The sequence below is a fragment of the Mesoplodon bidens genome, assembly GCF_964165515.1.
Source record: "Mesoplodon bidens genome assembly, chromosome: 4".
NCBI lineage: Eukaryota > Metazoa > Chordata > Mammalia > Artiodactyla > Ziphiidae > Mesoplodon > Mesoplodon bidens.
The window spans coordinates 174,763,122-174,783,105 of NC_138160.1; the positions used below are offsets into that span (position 1 = coordinate 174,763,122).

General features: G+C 38.1%; 1 protein-coding gene across 3 annotated transcripts in view; it reads left to right on the forward strand.

Annotated features, from left to right (window-relative positions):
* The window catches only part of CNOT6 (CCR4-NOT transcription complex subunit 6), a 65,792-nt gene that overhangs the window by 2,450 nt on the left and 43,358 nt on the right, over nt 1–19,984 (forward strand). For all 3 annotated transcript variants that reach the window (XM_081230573.1, XM_081230574.1, XM_081230575.1), the window contains exon 2: nt 10,468–10,581. In XM_081230573.1, coding sequence (XP_081086699.1) covers nt 10,470–10,581 — 112 coding nt within the window. In that variant the 5' untranslated portion in view covers nt 10,468–10,469. The remainder of the gene's footprint in view (nt 1–10,467; nt 10,582–19,984) is intronic.

The window sequence follows — 19,984 nt, forward strand, 5'->3', positions numbered from 1 at the left end:
TGCTGGACATAGTGTTGGACCCTGGGAATTAAAAAGTGAATAACACTCATTTGCTGTCTTCTTGTTGCTGTAGTCTTAGTAGGTGCACAGAGTGCTGTGGGGAGAACAGGAGAGAACGATGAAATTTGTAGAATGTGTGGGAGCAGTTTACAGAAATTAGCACGGAATAGGTGTTTATCAAACTGGAGAGATGGGGTCATTTCAGACAAAAGGAACTGTGGATGCACTGAGGTGCCAAGTGTTGGGGTAAGGCCAATATCGATGTGTTACTGAAACAAGGATAGTGACTGAAGATGAGCCTGCAAAGGTGTGTCCATCCTAGATTTTGAAGAACCATACTTACTAAGCTAAAAGTGAGGTTTATATCTTTATCCTATAGGAAAGGAGAGAGCCAAAATATTTTTCATAGGGGAACAAGGTGATTTAGAGATCATTTGGGCATCAGTGCAGAGAATTAAGTGGAGCCATACGTATAAAAAAGTCACATTTGAGATACTGTGGAGTTAGTGACTCTGAATCTATTTTAAACTTGGATATAAGGTCTTTTGTGTCTTATCCATTTTATAGTGGGCTTGAGGGCTCGGTTCAATTGCTCTATAATACAGGGTAATTTAAAATCAAAATGTTTTGGAAAAAAGTTAAGAGCAATAAAAAAATGAAACCCATATAATTGTATGTGTGAAAGTTCAGTCATTCAGAACTTGTCTTCTGAGTTAGGCTTAGGCAGACTGTAGAGCTTAAGCTGGAAAAGTCAACTCTGCTCACCAGAAGTGAGAACCACCAAGCTTAACGGTTATGGCTCTCCTGATGGTCTGTAAGGATATGGACTGTAAACATTTTGTGAAATTGGGGAGAGGGCAGAGTTTTCTCTCCTGTATGTTATTGGAATTGAAATATTGAAAATTTCTTAAAACCTAAGAACTCCTCATACAGCTGTTAATTTATATAGTCAGTTCTGCTGTAAAGCAACATATAAGTTCCTAAAAATTACCATGATATGGAAAATTGTGCAGTAAAAACTACAGGCCTTTTGGGAAAAGTGGAACTAAGGCATAACACTCAAAACTCTGTCAGTGACTTATTTTAATAAAAAGGAACCTGGTAAAAATGGTAGCATAGTTTTACACATGTTAAATGGTTATGGTATACATAAATACTACAATAAATGTGTCACTTTACCTTGAAAAAGACCTGGTCTGCTTGTGTTAATGGGCATCAGAAAGGTTGCTGCTTGTGAGTTACTGTACAGTGGTGGAAGGAGGGTTACCTGAAATCGAATGGAATGTTATAATAACACCAGAGGTGGGTGGGTGTGGCTCAGCTCATGTGCACACACACAGAGTGAACTGATGTAGCTGGTAGGTGTTTTAAGGTGTGTGTATTTTGTGTATTTCTATGCAGCTCAGTTCAGCTGGGGGCAGGTTTCTACCTTCATCTAGTTTTTTTCACAGACAAAATCACACATAAGCAAATGGGAATTTTGTGTTAAGCTCAAATTTTCTAATATATCGGTTATGTTGGAACAGATTATTTTCAGAATAAGTGATACAGCAGAACTGATTATACTTGAATACAGCATTTTAAAATAGGGCTACAACTCAGTTCCAAAAATACTGGAAACACCCATGTGTCAGGCACCATAATAGACTTGCTCCTCTAATAGGGCTTATGCTCTTATTCTAAATGGGTTTATAATGGTATGGAGATAAAAACAAATGAACCAATAAAGTGCTCATCAGGTTATATAGTAATGAGGAATACACAAAGCATTTGGGGCATGCTAAAGAAGGAGTAACTAATTCTGCTTGGGAAACTTGAGGGAGTCATCTCAGAGGTCTTTGGGCTGAGCTTTGAAGGTTGAATAGAGGTTTGTTAGACTGAGTAGGACCTTTTAGTGAGAAGAAAGAACATGTGCAAAGTCAAGTTACATACAGCTTGGGCTGTGAAACATAGGATGCAAAGATGAAAGGGACAGGAGGAGTGGCCAGAAACAGTCTGTGAATAGTCTTAGGCTTTTTCTTAAAGTGTTGAGACTTTCGTCTGTATATAATAGGGATTCATTGAAGGTTTAGGTGTATAGGGGTGGGGAAATTCTGTGTGACATACTTTTTCAGGAGACATAGTAAAAATGTGAAGGCTGGATGAAGGGGGCGGGGCCAAGAAACTGGGGTCAGAGAGTTCATTTAAGCCCTTGTGAGAGAAATATTCTAGAGTTGCTAAAGGCTTCTTGATGATTTATAAGGTCAGCATTTCATGAATAATTTTCTTTCTTAGTTTTTAGGGGAAAAAAAGACTAGTGGGTCAAAACTGATTGCTACTATATTAGAACTTCCCAAAATGATTGTATACATGAATTAGCAGCTAGAATAAATGTTGACTGCCTCAAAAGGCCAAAATTCCAACCAGATAGGGGTAGCTAGAATACTGTGATTGTAAGAGTGGGAGGAGCAAATAGATTATGGAAACTGGAAAAAGATAAGAAAGAAATGAAAATATTTCTGTTGGCAGCCATCATTGCTGAAGGTGTAAACTAGACGGTTGTTGCTTGTCTCATACTAAGAGAACAGACTTAATATCTATGGCTCCCTCTCCTTTCCTTTTTGATCTCGGTGATGTTTCATCACACAAATCATGGTTTGACTTAATATTAGTGGGCCCTCAGCTTTTCTGGCTAGATCATAAATCTAAATTGTCCTAATATGTTCTTTTGTTCTATACTTTATATTTGACTTAAAATATAGAAATTAAAAATTTTAAGCTAAGAAGTGTTTGTGTTTTAAATTGAAATTTGTGGATGACCTATACTTAGTGTATCTTTATAGTTCTATTTTGAGTTAATTTATTGAGTTGAATGACATTGCTAGTATTTGACCATTTTCGACCTTCAAAATTGGTAGTTTCCTGTGGTGTTGTAGTACACTCAGGCCTCTCTCTGACTGTATTTTATATTCACTTGTGTTATTAGGCAGAGGCACATGATTAGAATTGCATTTTAACAGCAGTCTAGTAAACTCTCAGAGGCTGTTGGTTATTGGCTGGGCACTGCGGATGCAGATGGGTATGCCGGTCTTCTTTTAGAGCTTAGACTAACTACTACATCTGCTGTTTGACTCTGTTTTGGAGGAATATTTTATCATAATTTTAAAATCTTTTTTCGCAGAGGTCTTACTGATTGGAAATTTTAGTTAAACCACTATGGACTTAAATGTATTCTTATTCTACTTGAGAAAAGGATTTAAGGAATTGAGATTTTGTGAGGCAGGAGGAGGTGGCTACAGAAACCTTAAGTTCTTAGAAATATTACTAAGATTATTTGCCTTTTTCATTCTCTTCCTCTTATGGGTATACAGTGGAGTTTTCCAGAGACTGACAAAATGATATGCAATATCTGATCAGTTGAATTCAGAGCAGATAGGTGAATCCAGCTGTCTTCTAGCATGTCAGACCTTAAAGATTTGCAAAAATGTAAGACAGTGTCACTCTTCTCACAAAATTTTACTTTGTTTTTGAAAGTAGTTACTTTTCATTAAATTGTTAACGTGATAGGTTTATTATATTTAATGCGTTAATACATATTTTAAAATTCCTTATTTCTAATTTCTAGTATGGTAAATATTGATAGATATAACCCACACAATTGAAGGGTCTTTGAGGTACTTGAGTATAAGGGTCCTGAGATGATAACATTTTGAGGTCTGCTGTGTTAAGTATTAGGCAGAGTTTGGGAGTAGAGAATACAGGTGAAGAGTAGTTTGGAAAGATGATACATCTGAGAAGGAAACTCAGGGGCTCATGGTCTTAGCAACATAATATTTGGAGAATGAACACAAGACCTTGGTTTCATCAGTGACAGAATTCTAGACTTGTGTGAGGCATTGGTGTTATAGAGTACAGCTTTGCAGCTAGATTGTCGCAGGTTCAAATCCTAGCTCTACTACTTACTAAGTGTGTGCAACCTAGGGCAAGTTATTTAAACTCAGAGTCTCAGTTTCCTCATCTAAAATAAAATGAGGATGGTGTCTACTTCATGGATTGCTATGAGAATTAAATCGAGGTAATTAGCAGTAAATTATTGCATAGTGGTTGAAAGCATAGACTTTTGGATCAGACTTGGGTTAAAATCACAGTTGTGCCAGTAGGATCTCTGTGATCTCAGGTAAATGACTCATTTTCTGGACCGTTCTTTATGTATGGAGAATAATACAATAGTATTTACTCATAAGAGTCCTGAGGGTTAAATGAGATAATGCATGTGAAGGGCCTGCCAGTTGCTGAGTGCTCAAAACGTGTTAGCTGTTATGTGCCTAGTTTAGAGTGTGGCAGATAGGCACTCCAACACAGTTTTGCCATTACCCCCACCTGTCTGAGGTTTGCTCTTATTTTGCCATAGCATGTCACTAAGATTCTGTTTATACAGTTTTACATTTAAGTTTGTCCCTTTGCTTCATATCCCAGCCTATCCTAGAATGAATATTCTCAGCCTTTGGTCACTTAGGTCCTTTCTGTCTGGTTTCTCTAGATTTTGCCTTCAAGATTAGAGGCCTATGTTAGTTTTTCTTACTCCTGGTAACATGGGCACTGCTTCTGTTAGCATACTTGTCCCTTACACAGTGTTTGCTTCTTTTACTGTCCCAGCTTATCCCCTTGAATTCTTATAAGTATTCACCAAACACTATTTGCCAGGCTCTGAAAATATAAAAATATTTAAAATGTAAGTGCAAAGACCCTGTATTAGAGTAGGTGAATGAGACATGTCAAAAAAAATTAAGGTGGGATTAAAGAATATAACATTAGAAATATTTTCAAGGTTCAGAATAGCTCAAAGCAGGGAATGATAAACTCCTGTGTCTGTGAGGGGTAGGGAAGAAGTCCTAAATTAGAGTGATGTTTGTAAAAAGGGTTGTAGTGTGATTACATCGTCGTAAGATTTTTTTTTTTTTTTTTTTTTTTCGGTACGCGGGCCTCTCACTGCTGTGGCCTCTCCCGTTGCGGAGCACAGGCTCCGGACGCACAGGCACAGCAGCCATGGCTCACGGGCCCAGCCGCTCCGTGGCATGTGGGATCCTCCCGGACCGGGGCACAAACCCATGTCCCCTGCATCGGCAGGCGGACTCTCAACCACTGCGCCACCAGGGAGGCCCCGTCGTAAGATTTTTGTTTGCACTCCCCAGTAGATTAAGATCCAAGATCATGTATGTATTTCCTATTTATTCTTTATTCCCAGAACCTGGCAGAGTGCTTGGCACATAGAGGCAGAAGGTGCTTAGTAAGTATTTGTTGAATGAATGATTCTGTAAAGAAAGCTCCCTTAAGGAAGCATGGTTCGGATGTATTGAATTCCTTTTTTTGGATTTTTCTTTGAAAACCTGATTTTGAGTCATGAAGGAAAGAATGTTTAGGCCAGTTTATTAGTACAACGTGCTAGGTCTTACACAAGACACTGGGAGATACAAACTGGGGTGATAGATGCTGTAGTAAATGTATGGTGTGCAGAGGAAAGAGTTGTGAACTTGTGCCTTTGTCGGGAAGGGCTTACAGGGACTCTGACATCTAACCTGAGTTGCCGTGAAGGGGGTGAGTAGGAGTTTAGGGTGAAGGTTCCCTTTGGTGAAGGGATTAGCATGTGTTATTGAAAGACTGTGCCTTAGAAGTAGGTTTACTTTGATTAATTTAGGACTTTCTAGGGTGACTTGCGTGTCAGTGGCTGAAGATGAGTGAGAAAATAGTTGCCTAAATCCAGATTGTAAAGGACTTTGAAGTTAGGGCTTTAGCTATGTAGGCAGAAAAGGCCATCTTAGATTTTTAAGCAGGAGAGTGACATGAGCAGGCATCTATCAGGAAGGTATAGAGAAGGTTGTTTAAAAGTTGTAGCTGAGAAATGAGGGTGTAAATTAACTTCAGTAGCTGTGAAAATGGAGAAGACAGGTTTAGAAGTCCTGAAGAGGTAAAAATCAGTGGGATTTAGTGAAAAATTGGATAAGACGTAGTGAAAATTTGGATAGGAAGAAGTAACTTGGCACCAAGGCTAGTGGCACTGCCTTTTCATGTATTCCATAGCTTGTGGCTCTGTGAGGCTCCTGGTCATCAAATAAAAGGATTTTTCTGCACATGAGTTTATTTCCTCCTTCTCCCCTCCCTTCTTTTCCTCTGCGCTTTTCCTTTTTTTCTCCTTTGTGTATGTGAAAGAAGTAAAGCACCAAGAATGGAGGAGAAAATGTAACAAGCAAGGAAAGGAAAAGAGGAATTTAGCATTTTATCTTGTCAGTTAAGATTGGCTATAACTCAGCCTCATTTCCCTTGGAAAAAAATCTGGCCAATACAGTTTGAAATAAATTATTTAACTTCAGAGTGCCTTTTAACAAGAAATGCATTTTTGTACATTGCCAAAATAACATGATCTCCTAATAATTCATTAATATTTCAAAATATGAACCAGGTATTAAATGTTTCTCGAACAGTCCGCAGAATGTCCTTTGTTGCAGATTTGTGGATCCTGTATAGGGACCATTCATTGCATCTCATTCTATATATCCCTTAATTCTCTTTAAGTCTAGAACAGTCCTGACACCAGCTTGTTAAAGGTAGCAGACCATTTACCCTGCAGAAAGTCCTGCCTTCCAATTGCTTCTTTGGTGTCATCTGGCTAGTTCCTCTAGTTCTTAATCAAGGTAAACACTGTTGGTGTGTATTTCCTATTCCGTCAGATCCGAAGACCCACAGTATCTGGTTCTACCCCCATTAACGTTGGGAAGATTGATGAAGGGGGTAACAGTTTATTCCTCTTTTGAACATTTTCTACCTTATAATCAAAAAACAATCTGGGTGGTGGTGTTACCTTAGCATTATGCCAGTGCCAATGATTCATCTAATGATTTTAACCCAGTTTATAAATCCTTGTTTTAAAAAGGCTCATTAGGAATTATGAAATGATGTTGTTTTTGTTTTTTATTAATTCTTTCATTCTTCATTTATTCTTTTGTAAAATAGGACACGTTTTCACCTGGGGCTATTTGATGACTCTATTAACAGTACCCACTGAAAGGATAAAGACTTACATCTTTCTCTTTAGTACCAATTTTCTTAGTTTAAAAGCGGCCTCAAATGGTGGCTGACTTGCACTCATGGTCTCTCCCCCGCCCTGCGCCCCCCTGCGTCTTCCCTCTTACCTCCCTCCCGTGTGTATTTTTTAAGCCATTTCATGAAATGTTTAATAATGAAAGCATACCTTTCTACGCTGGTAAATAATGTCCTGTATTTCTTTAAGGTAAATAATTATTCTAAGATACTGAAAAACCGTTTCTCTGAGGTCTAGATCAGGGACAGATTTTATGCTGCCAGGATCAGTAGTGATGTTTGGCACTGGATTGGAGGAATTAGAGATTGACTAGTCAGGGGCTGTATACCTGCTGACTCTGGCCTAGCTATTTTTTAAAAGTCTTTTAATTCTACTTGACAGTTTTCAAGCCTGTTTTGGAAATGTTTTATTCTTTTTAGATAGTAATCTGCAGTGACATACTGTATTTTTTTTTTTTTTGCGGTACGCAGGCCTCTCACTGTCGTGGCCTCTCCTGTTGCGGAGCACAGGCTCCGGACGCGCAGGCTCAGCGGCCATGGCTCACGGGCCCAGCCGCTCCGCGGCACGTGGGATCTTCCCGGACCGGGGCACGAACCCGTGTCCCCTGCATCGGCAGGCGGACTCTCAACCACTGCGCCACCAGGGAAGCCCCATACTGTGTTTTTTAGAGAGTAAGATCTGCTTGTTGATTTCAAGCCTTGGGAAAAATCCTAAATTGTTTGTATTCTTATATCCTTTTCTCTACCTAGTTTCCAATACTACGTTCGGTTGGACTCTAAGAAAAATGGGTGGGGTTGCTCACTGGGCAGATAGGCTCCTCAGAAGGGCTTGATTGTCCAATTTGCTGCCGTTTCTTTTATTCTGTCATATTCTTTTTTCCCCTGACTTACTAATCTGCACTGTCAGGGATTTGGAAAATAAAGAAGATCTCCTCACTGCTTTCAAGTAATGAGCTGTCTCTTAAATTTTTAAGGCAACACATTGTATGTCATGAAAACCAAGAAAGGGAGTGGTTGGCCGCTTAGGCAGAAATCATGACTCTTTGATGGAATGACCCCAGGTCTAGGGCTTGGATTTCAGATTTCGGTTCAGTAATACTTATATTTATTCTCTGAAGCGTGATCAAACTCTGGGCATTGATTCACACTAAATAAGCTCACATGAGAGTGGTAAATCAGACTTCTGAACTTTCACTAAGAAGTCAAATGATTAATAATTAAGAGTAACTCAAAATACTAACCTCAGCTGGAGAGAGCAGCTTACCATTATTAAATTCTATTTGGAAAAGCCAGTGAAGATCACACGGTCGTAAGTAAAATCTAGTCAGAATAGTGGCATTTGGGTGATCTTAAGGAATCTTAAGGGATGTTGTCATCAAGCTCTGGTAACCTTACACAGCATTTTGTTATCACTGGTATATTCATATGATTCAGAATGGGCACTTGCTTCACCAAATTGTCCTCTAGATGGAACAGGAACAGTTCTTGACTGCATAGCTTTCTCTGTTAGGTATTTTTTGTATTAGTCTAAAAACTTCAGGCACTGTATTTCTGTTTTGGAGAAATTAACGTGTAGGAGAAAAGTTTTATTAACAATATTTGACAAAACAAAAAAATGTGCTGTTTCTTGTGCAGATGATTAGTCTCACCGTTTATATTTTTACTTTCTTCAAAAAGCTTTTTAGGATTACTTATCTCCTGTGTTTTGACTACATGGTCAAAACCATTTCTATGTTTGAAAGATAGCTCTACTCATCATTAGAGGAGCAGCATAGCATAATGAAAGTTGCTTTAACTTTTTTCCTTTTTTTTTTTACTGTAGAAAATATACATAACATAAAATTTACCATCTTAACCATTTTTAAGTGTAACATTCAGTGGTATTAAATACATTCATAATGTTGTGTAGCCTTCGCCATCATCCATCTCCATAACTCTTTTCTTCTTGTAAAACTAAAACCTCGAACACGTTCAACAGTAAGTCCATTTGACGTAAGTGATTGCTGACTGGCTTACTTTAAATTCACATGATGGTAGGTTTTTCTCCAGCTTTGTTTAGCTGTGTAGGTATCCAGAGCAGGTAGAGACTTGGTTAAAGCAGATGATGGCTCATCCAGACACATAAGGTGAAGTGAGACTGGGGCAAGGAGTTTGGGAGAATATGCAAGGAAGTGAGATTTCATTTCACCTGAATATTTCAGAATGTTTCTATAAGAATAAGAATTTTAAAAATAACCACAAGCAAAATGAACAGTAGTCCCAATATCAACTTAGGTTTAGTTCTTCTTCAAATTTGTCCAATTCTCAAAAATGTTTTTTACACTTGATTTGGTCAGTTCAGACCCAAACAAGTCTGTACATTGCATTTGATTGTTGTGCCTCTTAAGTCATTTAATATCAACTTCCTCTTACTCCCCCTTTTTCATGTCATTCATTTGTTGAAGAAACTGGGTCTTCTGTCATGTTGAACTTTCCATGGTCTGTGTCTGGCTGGCTGTATTCTTGTGGCATTAATTTAAAATAAAGAAAAAATTTTTTAATCATGGTAAAATTATAACAAAATTTACTATCTTAATAATCATTTTAAGTGTACAGTTCGGTAGTGTTAAGTATATTCACATTGTTGTGTCTCGTGTTATTTTTAACATGTTCTTCTGTCTCCCTTACTTAGTGTAAACTGGTACTAGATCTAGAGAGGCTGATTTGATTCAGGTTCAATTTTACTTTTAATTTTTTGGATGAAGGGGCAAGGGCATACATAGTGTTGGCATGTAAGTCTAGTTGTCCTAATACTGAGATTGATCCTTGGGTTGAGGTCTTGCAGCCTGATCTATTTAAAATTTTTTCATTGGACTTTTTTTACCTAATGCTTTTATTAACCATTGATGGTCATCCATTTTTTCATTAGAGCTTGTGAAATAGTGTTTTTTCTAATTATCTAACTCTTTTTACATTTATTAGCTAGAATTCTGTTAAGAACATTTCCTCATCTAGTTTCTGCCAGAAATGCAGGGTAAATGCTTGATTCTTTCCCTTTATTTTCCAATTTTCAGGTGACTGCATTTTTTTTTTCCTGTTAAAGTTTTGGATTCATGCAGTTTGAAATGTAGTCTTTCTTTTGATGTTCAGATTGTCATATCTGTGGCCAGTGGGACCTCTTCAAGCTGGCTCCTGTGTCCTTCACAGCCACAGCATCTTTCTTAGTGTCCAGGCTCGTTTGTATTTTTCCGATCTCAGACCTGAAATCCTCCATTTCTCCAAGGAGCTCCTAGTTCCTTTTAGTGGGAAATTGTGTTTAGAGATATAATATGGGTGTCTACTTTAAAAAAAGATGTTATTTTCAGTTATTTGATTCTTCTGGGTATTGACTGGTTTCTTTTCTTAATTCAACAGGCATGCCCAAAGAAAAATATGAGCCCCCTGACCCTCGGAGGATGTACACAATTATGTCCTCTGAGGAAGCAGCAAATGGAAAGAAATCACACTGGGTGGAGCTTGAAATAAGTGGTAAGACACGCAAGCAAAAATTTATGGTATGGAAGTTAAGATATGGTAGAAAATTGTTTTCTAATGCTAATACACAAGGAAAGCAATGTTGTGTTTTACCAGTGCTCGTTTATCTTAGAAGCTGGAAGGTTCAGTAGGAAGAACATGGTTTGCGTCAAAGTTCAAAACCCATTCATTGCTTATTCTCTCACTATCAGTGTCCTTTTATAAAATGGGGATAATAATATCAAGGATGGAATGAAAATAACACATGTGAAATATGCCTAGTGTACAAAAGTTTGTTCTGGTACTTAATTCTCTAATAAAGTAGGATAGAGCTTTTACATTATCAAATTACAGGTTTCCAGTGAGGTGGGAAATGCCGGTTCTAGTATAGGTTCTGGGATAGATTTGTTTCTCCTTATTTTCTTCATTTGCTTTTCAGTCTTAGTCTCTGGGGACAGCCTTATTCAGAAACAAAATCTTAAAAGCGACTGGATCAGCTCTCAAAGTTCCCTTCTACCTTTAATGCAGTCTTCAAAAGTGGCAAAGGGACATTATTACTTCTCAAGGCAACCAGTGCTAAAGAAAGTTTGTGTTCATGTTGGCCTCCCCATACTTTCCTTCTAGTTTGTCTTGGTTTTTGCCTTCTGAAATAATACAGAGCAAGTTTTCTCTTCTTTCACCTGACTGCCCTTGATTTTTCTTTTTTAATTTAATGCAGCAGACATACTGAGTATATGCTATGTGTAAAACATTTTGCCAGGTGCTATACTAGGCATATGGAAAATATATAGATAAAAAAACATATTCTCTTTCATTCTGAAGCTTATGGCATATTAGGGAGTGAGGAGAAGGGAATATACCAGTGTAAATAACTAATAGACAAAATATAAGTGCCAAGTCTAAGCAGAAGCATGCTATACAGAAAGCAAAAAGGAAGTAATGATGATAGTATTTCTCCCTTGTCAGCTCAAGAGTTCTGATTAATCTATTGAGTAAACCTAAACACCCTCCTCTGCAGCCATAGTAGAGGTCGGTGCCACATGGGTCTCTCCTTTTCTCCCTCTTCGATTTTTGGAGAGCTGGTATGGTGTGATGGAGAGTGAAATTTCTCTCTTCTTTTGCCTCTCCTGTCAAATTTGATTTTCTGTGTCAGGGGAGCCTTTGAAGCACAGGCAGTCACCACTCCAACTTCCCCTTTGAATTTCTGCCGCATTGGTATTTAACTATATATATATATTTTTCAGTCTGTATTAGCAGTTTTTGAATTACAAGTCCTTTGCTTCTAGAAAGTTTAGGCAATCTAGAAAGTGCTCACTTGGGTCAGTGAGATTGTATATCTGAGGTTAAGGGGATTCTTCGCTCTCTCCTCCCTCTACCTCATGTTGGGAACTCCTTGGCAATTTTGAGTCACTGTTCCTCTGCTTACTCTAAACTTTGGGAAGAAATCTGTGTACAAGATAGGAAGGAAGAGGAGAGATTCTTCTAAAGTAACATTCTTAACAAAGTCTTATCTTTACCAAGTATCATGGAGGATAAACTTGATTGAAAAGGTCTGTGGAACAAGACCTTATGATTAACAAAGCCACTATCAGGAAGGTCACTTTATTGTCTTAGTCAGTCCCTAATACATAAACTCCTGTGTGTAGAAATTTTCAAGGCTGAATTCATTTCATGCTAAGACAGTTATTTCATGAATATGCTCTAGCATCAGTTCCTTAAGATCCTGTGATATAAAGTTCCAGGGATCTGAGGTCATTGAATCCTGGACCTGCCGTAATCTAATATATTCTTCTGGTTCTAGGGAGATGGGTGGTTAGATCCTTGTGCCATTTGGAGATAACCAGATAAGCCAAATGACTATTAATCATTTACTTTTTAAAGAAAGCCTTGTTTATTGTAAAATGAAACAGGTAAAGAAAACCGGGAATTCCCTGGCCGTCCAGTGGTTAGGACTCTGAGCTCTAACTGCCGAGGGCCCGGGTTCAGTCCCTGGTTGGGGAATGAAGATTCCCCCCTGCAAGAGCTGCGTGCTGCAGTCAAAAAAAAAAAAAAAAAATCCTCAAGAAAACCACACAGGTATATTAGTGAATTATTATAAGGCCAGAAGCCTGATAATATGCAGGTCAAGAATTAGAAGTTTTTCACTTATCCCAGAACCCCTTCCACACCACAGCCAATCACAAGCCCTTCCCTGCTCCCCAAAAGTAACTGTTACCCTGACTTTTATAGTAATCACTTCTTTTGTTTCCTTATAGTTTTAACACCAAGTTATGTACACCTAAGCATTTTAGTTTAGTCCCCCCCTTTTTTATTTGATGCCTTAATTTACATGTTCCCCCTCCATCCTTTTCTTTACAATTTATCTGTTGAACCTGAGCAGTTTGACCTGTTGTTACCCCACAGTCTATATTTTGCTGCATGCATGTCAACATGTTTCCCATCCATATGGGCAGCAGGATGCAGAGGCTTGATCAGACTCAGAATTTAAGACCCTTGACAGGACTGAAGGTTGTGTTGTGTATGTGGTATTGTCCTTTTACTTCAGGAGGCAGATGAGGTAGAAAGGCCTTCTTTCCTACTGGTGTTCAGTGCAGTGCCTAGAGCCATTAATTCTTTGAGGGTTGCAAAATAGTGATATTCTGTCTTTTTTTTAATTAGGTGAGCTGCATCTGTAAAGAGATAATTTCCTTCATTTTTTTAAAATTTAATTTTTATTTTATATTGCAGTATAGTTGATTTACTCCCTCATTTACTAATTGATTACTCAAGGTACAATTTGTATAGGAAAGGCAGAAAAGAATGCTTATTTCTTTCCTTTTATTTACTAGTTTTCACGATAAACTATTGTCCTTTGAGGGTGACCAATTAGATTTTTAAAGTATCATTATTAACTAGTATATTTTGGTTTCAAACATATGCCATGAGTTGTCATGATTACTCTTACTTTGTTGCTTAAAATTGTCCTGTTGTTGGCAAATGGGAGAGATTCTTTAAATGACTTCTGGGTTCTTTTGACATAACCTTAGTTGTCTTTGGTAGTTTCCTTGCTATCTGCAAAGATTAAATGGCAAGATCTTCTTGCCTTATGTTGTATTTCTTGCCTCAAACATGAAGTATGTCATTTTTTCCCAAGGAAGAATTGGTTGTTTTACTTGGAAATGCTATTTCAAGACCATAATATCTATTGCTAGGAGTGCTCATTGCTACTGGGTTGGTCGTTTGTAGGTCTTTTCACTGGACTGTGCTAGGAAATTTGACATGTATGTATGTGGTTATATACATTTATGATGAAAGATGTGCTAAAAATATATATACGTACTTTTATGATAAAATATCTTTAAAGCTATAAAATATATTTGTATATTTAAAATTAAAATATCTTAAGAAAAGATACTATTTTTGACTCAGATTCAGAATAACAGGAGTTTTAATTAACCTTTTTTATAATCACATCTATATCTTCTTTCATACTGAGAGTCCTAGTTCTCAGGGTCATGGGATGCTGGAGTTTGAGTATCCCATAATTACTTAATTGCTTTATCCCATATTACACAATAATCTTACAATAACAGAACTAAAAATACCGCCAGTAATATGAGTTTTACCCCCCCCCGTTTAAATAGCTGTACTCAATCTACATTGTCATAGTATGTAGCCATTACATACTATCAGCTTTCCCATTTAACTTGCATAAACCCTCCCATTTAGAATTAGTTTTGCAAGTAACTATATATTCAGTACCTCCTACCAGTTCATTTGTTTCCTAATCATTTTGGTTTTCTGGAAGCTTGTTCTGTAGATGTTTCCTTAGAAAGGGCTCATGGGAACAATATTCTGAGTTTCTTGCAAGTTGATAACAACTTGCAAAAAACTCATTTGAGAGTTTGTCTTTGAGAGTCAGTTTGGTTTAATGAAATTCCTTGGGATTAAGGAAATGTGAATTCTTTCCTTAAGTGTCTTAAATATGTTACTCCAGTTTTGCTGTAGGCTTGGTGACAGTCAGTTGTTTTTTCATTGTTAGTTATTTGCCCAAAGGATTTTTTCCCCTTAAAATCAGTAATTTTACTTGAATATATTTTGGTATAGGTTGTTTTGCCTTGATATTCTCAGGTATAATATGCTCTTTCAATGTGTAGTCTGAATTTTTTCTCTTTTAATTTCAGGAAAGTTTCCTTGGATTATAATTTTAGTATTTGTTCTGATCCCTTGCTTTAATTTTTCTTTCAGAGAGATTTATTCTCTGAATTTGAGTATTTGCATATGTGTCTCAGAATCACTTTTAAAAATAAAGTACAGTAAGTTCAGTCCCTTACTGTTGTACCGTTCTTTTACAAGTACAGACAGACAGTCGTGTAACCGCCATCACAATTACAATATAGGATGGTTTCATTCCCCCCAGAAAACTTCCCCCTGCTCCATTGTAGGCAGACCCTCCCCCCACTTTCAGCCCCTGGCAACTGCTGATTTTTAATTTTTTTTTTACTAGACTTTTTTAGAGCAGTTTTCGGTTCACAGGCACCTTTGACATAAAGTACAGTGTATGACCCCTCCACTGTCAACATCCCCCACCAGAGTGGTGCATCTGTTACAATCCATGAACCTACATTGACACGTCATTATCACCCAAAGTTCATAGTTTACATTAGGGTTCGCTCTTGGTGTTGTACATTTTGGGGTTTAGACAAATGTATAATGACACGTATCTACCATTGTCATATCATACAGAGTAGTTTCACTGCCCTGAAAATCCTCTGTGCTCTGCCTGTTCTTTCCTACTTTGCTCCCCCTGAACCCCTGGCAACCACTGATCTTTTTACTGTCTCCATAGTTTTGCCTTTTCCAGAATGCCACATCCTTGGAATCAAACAGTATGTAGACTTTTTAGATTGGGTTCTTTGACTTAGTAATGTGCGTTTAAGTTCCTCCATGTCTTTTCATGGCTTGATAGGTCATTTCTTTTTAGTGCTAAGTAATATTCCATTGTCTAGATGTATTGCAGTTTATCCATTCACCTACTGAAGGATACCTTGTTTACTTCCAAGTTTCAGCAGTTATGAATAAAGCTGCTATAAATGTCCACATGCAGGTTTTTGTGTGGATGTAAGTTTTCAACTCCTGGGTAAATGCCAAGGAGCATGATTGCTGGATCATAGGGTGAGAATGTGTTTAATTTTGTAAAAAAAAAAAACCCTGCCAAACTGTCTTCCAAAATGGCTATATCGTTTTGCATTTCCACTAGCAATGAATGAGAGTTCCTATTGCTGTACATCCTCTCCAGCATTTGACATTGTTATTGTTCTGGATTTTGCCCATTCTAATGGGTATGTGTAGTGGTATCTCATGTTATTTTAATTTTTATTTCCCTGATGACATATGATTAAGAGCATCTTTTCATATGCTTATTTACTGTGTACATATCTTCTTTGGTGAAGTGTCTGTTCAGGGCTTTTGCCCACTTTTTAATTGGGTTGTTTGTTTTCTTGTTTTAAGAGTTCTTTGTATAAATTAGATAACAGCTCCTTATCAGGTATGTCTTTGCAAGTGTTTTCTCCCAGCCTGTGGCTTGTCTTCTCATTCTCTTAACAGTGTCTTTCATAGAGCAGAAGTTATTAATTTTAATAAAGTCCAGTTTATTAATTATTTCTTTCACAGACTGTGCTTTTGGTGGTGTTTGTAAAGTCATTGCAAACTCAAATCATGTAGATTTTCTCTTGTGTTATCTTCTAGGAGTTTTATGGTTTTGTGTTTTATGTTTAGTTATATGATCTATTTTGAGTTAATTTTTATGAAGAGTGTAAGGTTAGATTATTTTTTTTTTGGCTTGTGGATGTCTGTTTGTTCCAGCACCATTTGTTGAAATGAGTTTTCTCCATGGTATTGCCTTTGCTCTTTTGTCAAAGATCAGTTGATTGTATTTATGTGGGTCTATTTCTGGGCTCTGTTTCATGGATCTATTTATGTGTTCTTTTGCCAATACCACAGTCTTGATTACTGTAACTTTATGGTAAGTCTTGAAGTCCGATAGTATCCAAATTCTGTTCTCTCCTTCAATTTTGTGTTGACTATTCTGTATCTTTTTCCTTCCTATATAAACTTTAGAATTAGTTTGTCAGTATCCACAAAATAATTTGCTGGGCGTTTAGTTGACATGGCATTGAATCTATAGATAAATTGAGAAGAGCTGACATTTGGACAAAGTTTAGTCTTCCTGTTCAGGAACATGGAATATCTTTACATTTATTTAGTTCTTTGATAGCTTTCATCAGAGTTTTATAGTTTTCCTCATATTGAGCATGTGCATATTTTGTTAGATTTATAACTAAATATTTCATTTTGGGAGGTGCTAACGGTATTGTGTTTTTAATGTCAAATTCCATTTGTTTATCTCTGGTATATAAGAAAGTGATTGGTTTTTTAATCCTTTTTTATTTTTTCCTTTGTGATTAATTTTTTTTTCTCTTTTCTAAAAGTGTTCTCTTGTGTGGTTATGCATTATTAAGTTCTTTGTACTTTAGTTTTCCTTTACTGAGTTTTTCTAAACCTGATTTATGTTCTTTGATTGCTTTATCATTTCTTAATACCTTTCAGCTCATTTTGAAATTGTAGGTGATAGTTTTTGGGATGTGTTTGTGTTACGTTTTTGTTGTCTATAGGGAGTTATTCTAGTCCTTACACTCTTTTTTCTACTATCTTTTAAAAATATATAACTACTTTTATGGGATTTGACCTTAAAACTTTTCTGTTGTTCATTTTCATTTAAATTTAGTTTTTCTGAACTTCTAGTTGTGATTCAGGATATTTTTTCTAACTTCCGAGCTCCCTCTTCTGTGTTTTGTTTGTTTGTTTGCAGAGTGGTCACAATGTGGGAAATTGTTTTCTGAAACTTTCTGGTTCTGTTCCCTTCTCTCATTTTTTTTTATGGTACGCGGGCCTCTCACTGTTGTGGCCTCTCCCGTTGCGGAGCACAGGCTCCGGACGTGCAGGCTCAGCGGCCATGGCTCACGGGCCCAGCCGCTCCGTGGCATGTGGGATCTTCCCGGACCGGGGCACGAACCCGCGTCCCCTGCATCGGCAGGCGGACTCTCAACCACTGCGCCACCAGGGAAGCCCTCCTTCTCTCATTTTTATCTGGACCTTTTTTCCCCTTCATCTCTTTTTATACCTGTCCTGTTTAATTTCATTTCCATTTTTGGAGCTTTGTTTTTCTCAGTGTGGGGCCTTGGCTGGTCAGTTTGGAGAATCTCTGGGGCCCAGACTACTTTCAGACTTACTGTGGACACTTTGCACTTGTTACTGAATTGCACTAATTTCCTCCCAGTTGTGATAATGTGGCTGGGTGGGCGGGTGGGTGGGAGTATTCTCTTCAGATCTCCAGAGCTTTCTATCTGTTTAGTCTCTCCTTTCTGGCCCTCTGCCCTGTGAACTATAGCCACCTTGGCATCTTTGGACTCCCAGCTTTATCTCCTCAACTTACATAATATTGCCAGACTCCACCTGGTTTCTGTCTCCCTGCATTACTTTCTGGAAACTGTAGCAGTAAACTGGAACAGTCTTAAGGGCTCACCTTGTTTGTTCCCCATCTATCAACGATCACTGTCCTGTGCTGCCTGGTGTCCAGTGTCTGAAACTCAATTTTGCATATATTTGTCCAGTTTTTTCGTTGTTTTAGGTGGGAGGGTAAATCCAGTCCATATTACTCTATCTGGCTGAAAATGTAAGTCTATCAATTAAAAAAAAAATTGTGTTTGGTAACTCCAGTATCTGAACCTCCTGGGGGTTCTGTTTTGTTGTTTCTCTTTTTCTTCTGTTTTTCACTCCCTTGGTCTGGTAGTTTTTATTAAATACTAGCAATTATATATGAATTGGTAGAATAATTTGATGGTCTGGATGGTATTCTCTTTCTTAGGAGTGAATTTGCTTCTGTGTTTGTCAGGCAGTTGTGATAGGAATGGGTGGGTGACCTTAATCTAATCAGGGATTCATTCATCTCATTTAAGCCTGGTGTTCAGTGGTTGTAAAAGTTGACTTACTGCAGGGTCACCCCTATTCCATTTATGGATGCCAACTGGAATCTTGATGGTTAACAGAGTCTAATTCCTTGGTGGTTCTTCAGTTCTCATTTTGTCTTCCCAAATGTGTAAGAGGACTTAAAGTTGTGCTCAACAACTCAGCCTTTCAGCCCCAGCTTTCACTTCATCTACTTGCTTCTTCTGCTTGTGATTCAACATATTCTTCCAGAAGTAACGTGGTGGGATGTGTCTTGCTCGTTACTGCTTGTGATTTAACATATTCTTCCAGAAGTAATGTGGTGGGATGTGTCTCGCTCATTACTTCTGTTTGCTTCCCTTTCCTCCAGGTTCTTTGTCTCTCACATCTTTGCTGCCTCTGTAGTCTTCCATTGCTTTTGAGCTCATTTGGGGGGGGGGTTCTTCTATTTTTACCTAGTTTTTCTTTCCCCCAGTGGGATGATTGGTCAACAATAAATTACCCTCTTGTTATAGGAAACTGAAATCCAGATGTGCACAGATTTGAAAATTCTGCTTAAAGAATCTGCAGATACCAAACAACTCTCAGGTTCCTCATTTGGTGGTGGTCTTACTGCTTTTTCGTTGTATGGGGACAACACTGGTTACCTGGTTTTGAGATACATCTATATCCCAGAAAAACTACTTGTTCCAGGCTCTTGAAGTAGCAGTGTAGGGCAAGGAGAATGTACTAACCAGAGCCACATCCAGGAACCTTCCAGGAAATAGGGGCTTGGGTCTGGACTCCTTGGTCATTAAATGATCTTTGAATCCGGTGCCCTGGCTGTAGGCTGCATATTAGTCTTTTCTACTTTGTGACATTTTCCAACATTTTGAAAGCTTGAGTTTATCATGAAAGTCATCTGTATCCACACTTACTGTTTTTCCATAGGAGAGTGATAGACCATGTCTCTCAAATTCTGGATCAAATATTTCTGATTTTTTTTTTTTTTTTTTTTTTTTTTTTTTTTTGCTGTACGCGGGCCTCTCACTGCTGTGGCCTCTCCCGTTGCGGAGCACAGGCTCCGGACACACAGGCTCCGCGGCCATGGCTCGCGGGCCCAGCCGCTCCGCGGCATGTGGGATCTTCCAGGATAGGGGCACGAACCCGTGTCCCCTGCATCGGCAGGCGGACTCTCAACCACTGCGCCACCAGGGAAGCCCTATTTCTGATTTTTAAAAAAATTTGAATATTATATTTGGCTCTGTTTTGGTAATGTGAGAAGTGTAGCTCCAGAGTCAGGTAGCTTTAGTTATGTTATCAGCTTGTGCATCTGCTCACCCCCTGGACAACCCTGGTGTCTGCTATATGGAAGTTCATAGTGGGGGTGGGTAAACAGGGGAGGAGGGAAACCCAGGTAGAGGCAACAGATACTGAATGGTGGCTCTGAGGC